A 13,160-nucleotide genomic window follows, 5' to 3' on the forward strand; every position below is an offset into this window, starting at 1 on the left:
TTGTCAGTGTGGAAACCATTCAGGTCAGGATTAACAGACAGCAGGACCTAAAATCGATACCCCATGTGTGAATAATGCCCGGCCATACTACTTTATACTATATCTTGAAGATCTTATTATTTTACACAATACAGCTATCCTATGCTATTGGGTCATTGAGTGCAAGGGACAAAGCAGGCAGTCAATACTGGATGCTAGGGATTTAAGGGCCCTCAGGGAATGCTGCATTTAGTGTTGAGCAAATCGAGCTTCAGATCAGAGATCCAAAGTCTATTCTTTCAAGTACTTTGGTTTTTATGCTGTTTCCGTACAGTATTAAACTGTATTGCCTCTGTAAAGGCAAAATTCCTTTCACCCGAAGTTGCATGAGACTTCGGTGAATTAATTCAGTAATCACCTCTGCGTCTTTAAAAAGATTTTAAAATAGCAATCCGAAGTGGGGTTTGGGTCGAGCTGGTAACTCTGTACCAAACATGACTTTGAATTGCTATTTGCCCTTAGAGGAGGTGAGGTGGTGGTCCAGAGGGACACTAAATTAGTTCATTTCTTTCAAGGAATGGTAAAATGTTTCACTAATCCGTAAAACATCTGATATGTGTTCTATGATCAATTGTGAATAAAATATGGGTCTATGAGATTTGAAAATCACAGTTTTCTGTTTTAATTATATTTACTTTTTTGGAATTGGGGTTGTATTTGTAATTTACATATTATTACATATGATATTATATTCTATGCAATAGAGGGTAGTGGTACTGGTTTACAACCATGTTATGAGGCTATTTTACCTTTAATTTCTTACCTCAGGGGGAATTTGAAACTTTTTTACCACACCAAGTTCATAGTACATTTGGATTCCACATTTTACAAGATCAATTTCAGTGCAGTCAAAATCAGAGAATCGGAATTCATATATTTCAAATTTGGTAGGTCCTGGCAATTGTTTTTTCTGAAAAAAAAAAAATAGCAGCAATTCATTCAGACACATATATATATAAATTTGGAATTAATGAACGTTATCAAAATGGCAGTATGGTTTTAAGAATATCCTTAAAAAAAAAAATTGTCTTGAAAAAATGTTTTAGTTTTTCCATAGGAAACTCATATTTCTAATAGTGCGACTATAACCTGAATGACTACAAAGTAAGGCAAAAAACAAATCCTGGTCACTCATTTTTTCTTCACAATAACTGTGCATGGTAACTCCTATCAGGTTTTCAGAACTGCATATGAATTTTTGCATTTTTTTTCAAGAAATAAACTGTGGATTTTATTGGGCTGCTTTTAGTGCTGGATTGGTTTTTCTACAGTTCTGACTACAATCTGTCTTTTTCTCGGTATGTGCTCTTATGCGTTGTACTATAAGTGGCAGTTTGCAGCTCAAACTGTCAGAATTCAGAGGCAGATTTATTAAGACCAGTGTTTCATACATCTGTCTTAAAAAATTGATTGAACAGAGCCAAAGTTAGTAACCCTTTCCCATATTTAAAGATGGTGCCTGCTCAGGAGTCTGTGTGTGCTGCATCTTTACACAGCAGGTACCTACTGGCAGTTTCTGTGACCAGGGAAAACTCCAATTGTGAACATTTAATCCCTCAGATAACATGGTCAATTACAACCGTGGCAGCTGCCTTAGGCTGGGCTTAATAGGAAGCCATACTTGTTACCATAGACTGCAAACTTATATTATCCAATGATTTAATTATCCAATGTTCAGTTCTCCTAGGTAAGCTAAAAATACAAGTTTTAAAACGTTTTTAAAAATTCTAATCACTCCTTTCCATATTCTTGAAAGAATAAACATCATTGGTATTTCCGCATCCAGAACTATTAAAATATAAATGTATTTATTCAAAACGTTGAATGCCCTAACACAGTGGTAGCGAACCTATGGCACGGATGCCAGAGGTGGCACTCTGAGCCCTCTCTGTGGGCACCTACGCCCTGGAAAAAGTGTAAGGTGTACCAATATGCCTTAGACTTTTCCTGCCATTCATCAGCGCAGGACGTACTTTGAACGGTGCAGGCAGCACATTGAATGTAGGCAGGCTATTATAGCTTGATGATAAAGTACATGGAAGATATACTATATTGGTATTCAGGTTAAATTGCTGTGTTGGCACTTTTCGATAAATAAGTGGGTTTTGGGTTGCAGTTTGGGCACTCAGTCTCTACAAGGTTCAACATCGCTGCCTTAACAGAACAAAAAATCAAAATGGCCAAATGACTTTTCTTTTTGGTCACCTCAACCTTTGAAATAAAATTGAATAGAAAGGGATCAAAAATTCATACATGGTATGATCATAAAGTCACAATGCTATGAATGAAAATTACAGTTTGACCAACAAAAATAGACCATACCCAACTCTGTGGACAGAGATATAAAAAAGTTACAGTTGTCAAAATGTGGTGATGCACAGAATTTATTTTACATATTTCCAGTTGAAAGGAAAGTTCTCTTTGGGGTAACTATGTGAAGCCCCCCCCCCCCCCCAGCAGCACTAAACACCCGCTCTGATGCCACACTACAGGCTGGGCAGGAAAGCTTGTTTATGGCAAACTCGGCCAGTTGCAGCCAAAAATCAAGTTTGGCTGCATAGTAGTCCAGGAGATTTTGGATCTGGGGTGGCAGGGTGTAGTCCAAGTATGCCACCACCTGCTGGTTCAGGTTCTGCTCCATGTCCTGCTGCTGACTGGTTACTTCAGTTGGCAGATGCAGAAACGTGCTCATCAGAGACTCGAGACTCAAGTTATTGCTGATGGAGCTGGTGCTGCTTCTGCCCCCCTATCCCCCTCCAGCAGTGATGGCAATGGAGTGTGAACACAGAAGGTACTCCTGGTCAGACATTCGTGAGGATGTGTGATGGCACGCGTAGGCAGCCACCAACCGGCTACATAGGATGTCTCAATAGGAGTTGAGTTTATCATTCCTCTCAGCAGGTGGAAAAAAGCCCCCATTTTGGCCGGGTAGCGAAGGCCTTACATCGTGTAAAGCCAGTAGTCATCCCCCTGCCGAATGGTGATAATGAGGCTGGCAGTACTCAAGCAACTCGACATTCCCTGCCTTCATCTCCACTGCATACTGCCATTGTCTGTCTGGGTCACCTGCCTTGTCTTTGCCCTCCAGCTTTTCATGCTCCTCCTGCTACTCTTCTGTTGCTTATGCAGATAAACCACCTTTTTCTTGTGCTTGAATGTCCTCCTCGTCCTCATCCTCCTCCACTGCCAGTTCAGCCCCCACAAGGCTCAGGTGGCCGTGAGATGTAGGCGCCTCGTCTCCTGTCCCCTGTTCAGCTAGACTTATCAGCATCTACTCCAGGACGTGAAGGAGTGGAATTACGTTGTTCATACCGAAGTCCTGGTAACTGACAAATAAAGTAGCCTCCTCAAAGGGCCTAAGCAAACGTCAGGTGTCACACGCATGAGCTGCCATTGGCTAACTTTGAAGTTACACAGGGGAGTGCTCCTGTCCGCCTGCATCATTCAGAAATCGTTTACGGCCTTCCTCTGTTCATATAGTTGGTCCAACATGTGAAGGGTAGAGTTCCAATATGTGGAAACTGGAGGACCACTCAGAACTGTGTTTACAGTCGAGGCTGAAGACAAGGTGGAGGATGAGGAGGAAATTGGAGCTGGAATCAGCATGAGGACGCAGATGTGGCATTGCATTAACCTGGACAAGTTTCTGGTGTGCCTGGGCAGGAGCCACATTTAGCCAGTGGGCCGTAAAGGACATATATTGTGCTTGACCATAGTTACAGATCCACACGTTAGCGCTACCATGAACTGTACCAGACACTAACAGGCTCAAAGACTGGCCCACCTTCTGCTGTACATATGCATGCAGGGCTGGTACAGCTTTTTTAGAGAAATAGTGACGGCCTGGGATTCTCCACCTTGGCTTGGCACAAGTCATCAGTTCTCTGTCAGTTGGAATGATGTTGAAGACCAAGTATACCATAACAGAACAGTGGGATTGGTCATCAAAACACGACGGCTGGATGACAGTGGAAGCTCTGGCCTGTTGCTGCGCGGACTGCAACCCCTCCCCCCCTTCTTCTTCTTCAGCTATGTCTGCTGGCTACAGCAACATTTTAGCACTGCCATGGGACCTCTTTATTGGACTTACTGTATAGTAAGTGTATATATAAAATAAGTTATTCAATGTCAATATGGACACACAAATAACAGTAGTATTAGACAGCTTATTCACCCCAATTTGAGAATCAAGGCCTAATGGAATTGCTTATCTATGAAACAAGGTGGACACCCCCAATAACAGTAGTATTAGACAGATTATTCACCCAATTTGAGAATCAAGGCGTAATAGAATTGCTTATCTATTTAATAAGGGGCACACAGCCAATAACGGTTAAATTGCACAGCTTATTCTCCCCAATTTGAGAATTAAGGCCTAATGGAATTGCTTATCTATGAAACAAAGTGGACACCCCAATAACAGTAAAAATAGCCAGTTTACTCACCCCAGTTTGACGATCCAGGCTTAATGGAATTGCTTATCTATGAAACAAGGTGGGCACCCCAATAACAGTAGTATTAGACAGATAATTTGCCCCAGTTTGAAAATCAAAGCTTAATAGAATTGGTTATCTATTTAACAAGAGGGACACACCCAATAACGGTTAAATTACACAGCTTATTCACCCCAATTTGAGAATCAAAACCTAATGGAATTGCTTATCTATGAAACAAGGTGGACACCCCAATAACAGTAAAAATAGACAGCTTTTTCACACCAATTTGAGAATCAAGGTGTAAGAGAATTGCTTATCTATTACATAAGGCAGACACCCCAATAATACAAAAAATAGACAGCTTATTCATCTGAATTTTATAATCAAGGCCTAATGGAATTGTTTATCTATGAAACAAGGTGATCACCCCAATAACAGTAAAAATAGATAGTTTATTCACCCTAATTTGAGAATAAAGGCCTAACAGAATTGCTTATCTACTTAATAAGGTGGACACCCCAATAACAGTAAAAATAGACAGCTTATTCACCCCAATTTGACAATCAAAACCTCATGCAATTTCTCATCTAGGAAACAAGATGGGCACCCAAATAACAGCAAAAATAAACAACGTATTTACCCCAATTTGAGAATCAAAGCATAATAGAATTGCTTATCTATTAAACAAGGTTGACACCACAATAACAGTAGTATTAACCCCTTAAGGACTTGAGACGTACCGATACGGCATGGTTCCCGAGTCCTTAAGGACCCATGACGTACCGGTACGTCATGTGTTGTTCCGATCACCGCCGCCCGGCGGGCAGTGATCGTAACCCGGTGCCTGCTCAAATCACTGAGCAGGCACCTTGGCTAAATGCCTGCGGTTTGCGGCTTTTACCTGCGGTTGCGGCGGTGATCGGGCGTGCCATCGGGTCCCCATGCGGCTGTAGGGGGGACCCAATGGCATGGAAGGCAGCGCGCTGCCTTCCAGTGACGAGCCTGTGAGATCCAGCCCCCTGGATCTCACAGGCCGGAAGCTGTATGAGTAATACACACAGTATTACTCATACAGCCAATGCATTTCAATACAGAAGTATTGGAATGCATTGTAAAGGATTAGACCCCCAAAAGTTCAAGTCCCAAAGTGGGACAAAAAATAAAGTGAAAAAAAAGTTTAAAAAATAAAGTTTTCCCCCCAAAAAATTAAAAGTTTCAAGCAAAAACGTCATTTTCCCCAAATAAAGTAAAAAAAAAGGTAAAAAATAGGAAAAAAAAGTATACATATTAGGTATCACCGCGCCTGTATCGACCGGCTCTATAAACACATCACATGAGCTAACCCCTCAGATGAACACCGTAAAAAATTAAAAATAAAAACTGTGCTTAATAAACCATTTTTTTGTCACCTTACATCACAAAAAGTGTAATAGCAAGCGATCAAAAAGTCATATGCACCCCAAAATAGTGCGAATCAAACCGTCATCTCATCCTGCAAATAATTAGACCCTAACTAAGATAATCGCCCAAAAACTGAAAAAAATATGGCTTTCAGACTATGGAAACACTAAAACATGATTTTTTTTTTTGTTTCAAAAATGATATTATTGTGTAAAACTTACATAAATAAAAAAAAGTATACATATTAGGTATCGCCGCATCCGTATCGACCGGCTCTATAAAAATATCACATGACCTAACCCCTCAGATGAACACCGTAAAAATTTTTAAATAAAAACTGTGCTAAATAAACCATTTTTTGTCACCTTACATCACAAAAAGTGTAATAGCAAGCGATCAAAAAGTCACACGCACCCCAAAATAGTGCCAATAAAACCGTCATCTCATCCCGCAAAAACCATACCCTACCCAAGGCAATCGCCTAAAAACTGAAAAGATTATGGCTTTCAGACTATGGAAACACTAAAACATGTTTTTTTTGGCTTCAAAAAAGAAATCATTGTGTAAAACTTACATAAATAAAAAAAAAGGATACATATTAGGTATCACCGCATCCGTGACAACCTGGTCTATAAAAATATCACATGATCTAACCTGTCAGATGAATGTTGTAAATAACAAAAAATAAAAACGGTGCCAAAACAGCTATTTCTTGTTATCTTGCCTCACAAAAAGTGTAATATAGAGCAACCAAAAATCATATGTACCCTAAACTAGTACCAACAATACTGCCACCCTATCCCGTAGTTTATAAAATGGGGACACTTTTTTGGAGTTTCTACTCTAGGAGTGCATCAGGGGGGCTTCAAATGGGACATAGTGTCAAAAAAAAACAGTCCAGCGAAATCTGCCTTCCAAAAACCGTATGGCATTTGTTTCCTTCTGCGCCCTGCCGTGTGCCCGTACAGTGGTTTACGACCACATATGGGGTGTTTCTGTAAACTAAAGAATCTGGGCCATAAATATTGAGTTTGGTTTGGCTGTTAACCCTTGCTTTGTAACTGTAAAAAAATTATTAAAATGGAAAATCTGCCAAAAAAGTGAAATTTTTAAATTGTATCTCTGTTTTCCATTAATTCTTGTGGAACACCAAAAGGGTTAACGACGTTTGTAAAATCAGTTTTGAATACCTTGAGGGGTGTAGTTTCTTAGATGGGGTCACTTTTATGGAGTTTCTACTCTAGGGGTGTATCAGGATGCTTCAAATGGGACATGGTGTAAAAAAAAAAACAATCCAGCAAAACCTGCCTTCCAAAAACTGTATGGCATTCCTTTCCTTCTGTGCCCTGCCGTGTGCCTGTACAGCGGTTTCTGACCACATATGGGGTGTTTCTGTAAACTACAGAATTTGGGCCATAAATATTGAGTTTGGTTTGGCTGTTAACCCTTGCTTTGTAACTGGAAAAAAATTATTAAAATGGAAAATCTGCCAAAAAAGTGAAATTTTGAAATTGTATCTCTATTTTCCATTAATTCTTGTGGAACACCTAAAGGGTTAACGACGTTTGTAAAATCAGTTTTGAATACCTTGAGGGGTGTAGTTTATAGAATGGGGTCATTTTTGGGTGATTTCTATTATGTAAGCCTCGCAACGTGACTTCAGACCTGAACTGGTCCCTAAAAATTGGGTTTTTGAAAATTTCTGAAAAATTTCAAGATTTGCTTCTAAACATCTAAGCCTTGTAACATCCCCCAAAAAAAAAATATATCATTCCCAAAATGAGCCAAACATGAAGTAGACATATGGGGAATGTAAAGTAATAACTATTTTTGGAGGTATTATCTATGTATTATAGAAGTAGAGAAATTGAAACTTGTAAATGTGCAATTTTTTACAAATTTTTGGTAAATTTGGTATTTTTTTATAAATAAAAATGATTTTTTTTTAACTTCATTTTACCAGTGTCATGAAGTACAATATGTGACGAAAAAACTATCTCAGAATGGCCTGGATAAGTCAAAGCGTTTTAAAGTTATGACCACTTAAAGTGACACTGGTCAGATTTGCAAAAAATGGCCGAGTCTTTAAGGTGAAATAGGGCTGAGTCCTTAAGGGGTTAAACAGCTTATTCACCCAAATTTGAGAATCTAGGCATCATAGAATTACTTATCTATTTAACAAGGTGGGCACCCCAATAACAGTAGTATTAGACAGCTTATTCACACCAATTTTAGAATCAAGGCGTAATAGAATTGCTTATCTAATAAACAAGTTGGACACCCCAATAACAGTTAAATTATACAGCTTATTAACTCCAATTTCATAATCGAGGCCTAATGAAATTGCTTATCTATTAAACTAGGTGGACACTATTCAGTTAGATAGCTCTTTTGCCCTACCCAGGGATTGATGCAAAGTGGGCTGTCTCCTATGGATCCCTTCAGCATCAGATTACAGAGCATTGTCCCTGCAGTCTCCTTATGCTCTCCCTATTCTCACCCTACAGTGTGTAAAACTCTACCTACGTTCTCCCTAATATTGTCTCTGCACTGTCCCTGCAGTCTCCCAATCCAATATTCCACAATTAAGGCTACTTTCACACTAGCGATCGGGGCTCCGCTTGTGAGCTCCGGTTGAAGGGGCTCACAAGCGGCCCCGAACGCATCCGTCCAGCCCTAATGCATTCTGAGTGGATGCGGATCCGCTCAGAATGCCTCAGTCTGGCACCGTTTGGCCTCCGCTCCGCTCAGCAGGCGGACACCCGAACGCTGCTTGCAGCGTTCGGGTGTCCGCCTGGCCGTGCGGAGGCAAACGGATCCGTCCAGACTTACAATGTAAGTCAATGGGGACGGATCCGTTTGAAGTTGACACCATATGGCTCAATTTTTAAACTGATCCGTCACCCATTGACTTTCAATGTAAAGTCTGGACGGATCCGTCTGAACAACTTTCACACTTAGAATTTTTTCTAAACTATAATGCAGACGGATCCGTTCTGAACGGATCCAAACGTCTGCATTATAGGAGCAGATCCGTCTGTGCAGACAGCAGACGGATCCACTCTGAACGCAAGTGTGAAAGTAGCCTAAAGGCTACACCCTATGCTCAGATTACAGTGAAATAGCAGAGACCGGGTGAGATTAGGCTTTTTGTAGGGTTGTGACATCACAGGGGATGGCCATCTGCTGATTGTCTGGCTGCATATCATTATGGGTCATATTACATTCCTGGGCTTCTTAATTTCACTTAGTAGCTGCCATTTTTGTAAAAAAAACAAAAAAAAAAAAACACCATAAAAACGAAACTTGTAAAACAATGGTACAATTGCTTTTTTTTTTCTGTTCCATCCTGCTAATATTTTTCTAGCTACCCAATACATCATATTAACCCCTTCAGTACCAAGCCACTTTTCACCTTAAATCCCAGGCTGATTTTTGCAAATCTGTCATATGTCATTTTATGTGGTAATAACTTTGGAACGCTTTTACTTATCCAAATCATTCTGAGATTGTTTTCTCATGACACATTGTACTTCATGACAGTGGTAAATTTGAGTCAATATATTTCACCATTATTTATAAAATAATCAACATTTCCCATATATCTGCTTTATGTTGGCATAATTTTGTAAATGTCATTTAATTTTTTTAAGGACGTTAGAAGGATTAGAAGTTTATATTTTTCAAACTTTCAACAAAATTTCCAAAACCATTTTTATAAGCGCCAATTCAGTTATAAAGTGATTTTGAAGGACTTATGTAATGGAAACCACCCATAAATGATCCCATTTTAGAAACTACACCCCTCAAATTATTCAAAACTGATGTTACAAACTTTTTTAACCCTTGAGGTATTCCACAAGAATTAAAGGAAAATGGAGATGAAATTTTGGTAGATTTTTTATGTTAATCAATTTTTTTCTTGCAACACAACAAGGGTTAACAGCAAAATAAACCTCAATCTATATTACTCTGATTCTGCAGTTTACAGAAATACCCCATATGTGGCGGTAAACTGCTCTATGGGCACGTGGCAGTGGTCAGAAGGAAAGGAGCGCCATATGGATTTTGGAGGCAGATTTCGCTAGAATGGTTTTTAGGCTCCATTTTGTATTTGAAGAGACCCTTTTTTTTTAACGACGTTCACCTGACTGGGTGGATCATGTGATATTTTTATAGAGTCGGTCGATACGGACGCATCGATACCTAATATGTCTATTTTTCTTTTTTCCCCTATGTTTTTTAACTGTATTTTGGGAAAAGGATGCTTCTTTTTTACTTGAAACTTTAAATTGTTTTGCAAAACTTTATTTTTTTAACTTCATTTTTCACTCTACATTTTGTCCCACTCTGGGACTTCAACTTTTGGGGGTCTGATCCCCTTTACAATGCATTACAATACTTCTGTATTGTAATGCATTGGCTGTAAGTGTATTACTCACTGTAATACACTTACAGCTTCCTACCTGTGAGATCCAGGGGGCTGGATCTCACAGGCTCTCACGGAAGGCAGCCACGATGCCTAAGGAAGGCCTCGTGCTGCCTTTCCTACCATCGGGTCCCCGTCACAGCAGCGTGGGGAACTGATAGCCAACCCGCACCCGACAGGATACCGCACGTGCCGCGGTCAGCGCTGACCGTGGAAGTGCAAGGGTTAATACAGCAGGAGTCCAGCTATCTGTGACTGCTGCACCACTGCAGCTGATTGGGTGAGTGCAGCTCCTGCTCCTGCCTGATCAGAGTGCCGTAGTGGTACGGCGCTGGGATTTGTGACCTTGATACATTTTTTGGGAATATCTCAGGAATGATACGTGCTAGAGAGCCTTCCCGGACACCTGATGTACCTGTGTGCCAAATTTCGTGATTGGCAATGCAACGGTGCGGATTCCTTTAGCAGATATACATACACACATACACTCAACTTTAAATATTAGATGAATTGACAGTTGTTGCATTTTTACTGTACTTCTACTTCATTCGACCATGGTTTGACACTAAGCTACAGTATTTGCTCTATGGTGCATTTTTGCCTTTTTTAAATGTAACAGTTTTACTTATTTCTTTACTAGTTCTTTCCACCCTTTTACATGTTCTATCTCACAAAAATAAATTAAAAACCTGGATGTTTTGTACTGCAACTTTAGATATGTGCTTTCTACGTTTTACACACTGTAGACTTTGGATCTAGGCACTTTTCATATTTTCTAGTGTAGACAGAGGATGTAGATATATAGCCAAACCTATTACTGAGGAAGAACATTGTTAGAAAAACTTAGATGTTTGTCTCTATTAACACTGTCTACTGTACTAGTGAAATTACAGTATTTCTTTTGCACAATCTCCATGTGGGATACCACCAGCCAGAGCGTCTTCCCACAGTGCTTCCACCCTCTTTACTACTGTCTCTCTGGAATATCCAAGAAATATCTTCACTATGACACTGGCCACTAGTGTGCTTCTCAGGTAATATTCCTTTTATTGAGTGACCAAGAATTGAGTGGTGAGTGCCTCTGGTTTTCTGTATTACTTCAGAGATAGTTTGGTAGATTTCTGGCAGTTGTGCTTATAGATTGGCTATAGTAGCAGTCTCAGCAGTTGTCACTTGTTCTTGTAATATTAGTGGTAGTAGGGTACCTACATTCTTTCTTTATTTTATCAGTTGGATTGGTTGTAATCAGGCTAATGTGACTTCACTAATTCCCTGAACATTAAAAGCAATAGTGCTAGGTATAATGTTTGCTATAGTATATACATACCAGTAGTTGTGCAATTTCATCGTCATCACATTGCTCAAGCTCTTTTCCAAGTTTTTCTCGAGATGGCTGGAAAAGGAGAGCAAAAATGCAACCTAGTCAATCAATCAATGGAGATTAACAAGATTAACTAAAATAACAGATGTCCCTCTGGGAAGAAACACATTAACACTTCAAAATATTGTAAAAATCCCAAAATAACATTCTATATCAACGAGTAGTTGCAGAAGTTACAAGATGCTTAGGCCTAAGGCCGGATTAAAGAGTTTCTCTGTTTATTTTTCACAAAAACAGAGGCGCACAGGAAGAAGGGACAAAGACTGTTAGCTTCAGCTGACATTAGCACATGTCTAAAGTCAGCCAGTTTAAAAACCATGTTCCTGATGACAGACACCCTTTAAAAGGAGAGCACCTGGGGCTTGTGCCCCAGACGTCGACTACTACATAGAATGTAGCGCCTCCACCAGATATGAAGGTTTAGCTGAACTAAGACGCAAATAGGGTTGAGCAGCTGCTTTACGTGCAGTCCGCTAACTCCTAGCACTGTACAAGGGCTACAATGAAGAGGGGCAAGCGCAGTGCTTGGAACGCTATAATGATCTCCTGTTTTAGAGGAGACACAATTGCCAGTAGGTGGCAGGACTACACAGTGATGCTGCTTCCTGTTGGTATAAAAGTAACACAGGAAGTGAGCTCCACATGCTGCTATCAGGTATGAAGACAAGGAGAGGAAGGAAGTGTGCATCCCTACATCTTGAAGCGGCTGCATGAGGGTCTCCTACATGCTTCTCATTTGGTGTGACTATGGGTGGGAGGTCAGGGTTCCCCAAATATTGGTGCCCTTCTGTGTTAAGGCAGCAGATTCAGTGGAATTATGTATTTCTATGTGGCCCTCTACTCCCTCAAGTGCCTCTGATGTCCACTCTTATGTGATGACGTGTCTAATGAGATGTCTTTCACATGCCCCCATGTAGCCCCCTGGCACCCACTGTCTCCCTGCTTACCCTCTCAGTGGCATCTTCCCTTTGTCCCTCCCCTCACAGAGTCCCTAGCAGGCTGTGCTTCCCAGTTCCCCTTTCTGTTCTTTCTGTTCCCTCCCCCTAGATTCTGGACCCTTCATGCTCCCCCAATACTTCTCACACAGCTCAGCCCCATCATGTCTCCCCCCTCCTCACTGAGACCCTAACAAATAAGGTCAACCCTCTGCACTGACACTGTTATCTGTACCACTTTCAGTTCCTTTTCCCCTATTCGCACCCATATCCTGCCTCTCTATCTACACAAAATCCTGACTGGCAGCGTTTACAGTAGACTATGTACTGACTGAAGCTTTTACACAGGACTATGGACTGACTGTAGTGTTTACATTAGACTATGGAATGACTGATTGCAGTATTTACACCAGACTATACACTGACTGACTGTAATGTTTACACTAGAGTATGGAATGAATGACCGCAGTGTTTACACCAGACTGTGAACCAACTGACTGCAGCATTTACACTAGATTATGAACTGACTGACCACAGCG

At 40.5% G+C, this 13,160-nt stretch overlaps 1 protein-coding gene across 1 annotated transcript in view; it reads right to left on the bottom strand.

Moving 5' to 3' along the window:
- The window catches only part of LOC120990963 (rod cGMP-specific 3',5'-cyclic phosphodiesterase subunit beta-like), a 100,230-nt gene that overhangs the window by 45,977 nt on the left and 41,093 nt on the right, over nucleotides 1-13,160 (bottom strand). Inside the window, exons 11-12 of the mRNA XM_040419854.1 lie at nucleotides 11,633-11,698; nucleotides 803-949 (exon numbers count right to left, since the gene is read on the bottom strand). Coding sequence (XP_040275788.1) covers nucleotides 803-949; nucleotides 11,633-11,698 — 213 coding nt within the window. The remainder of the gene's footprint in view (nucleotides 1-802; nucleotides 950-11,632; nucleotides 11,699-13,160) is intronic.

This window comes from Bufo bufo, chromosome 2 (assembly GCF_905171765.1).
Source record: "Bufo bufo chromosome 2, aBufBuf1.1, whole genome shotgun sequence".
Lineage (NCBI taxonomy): Eukaryota > Metazoa > Chordata > Amphibia > Anura > Bufonidae > Bufo > Bufo bufo.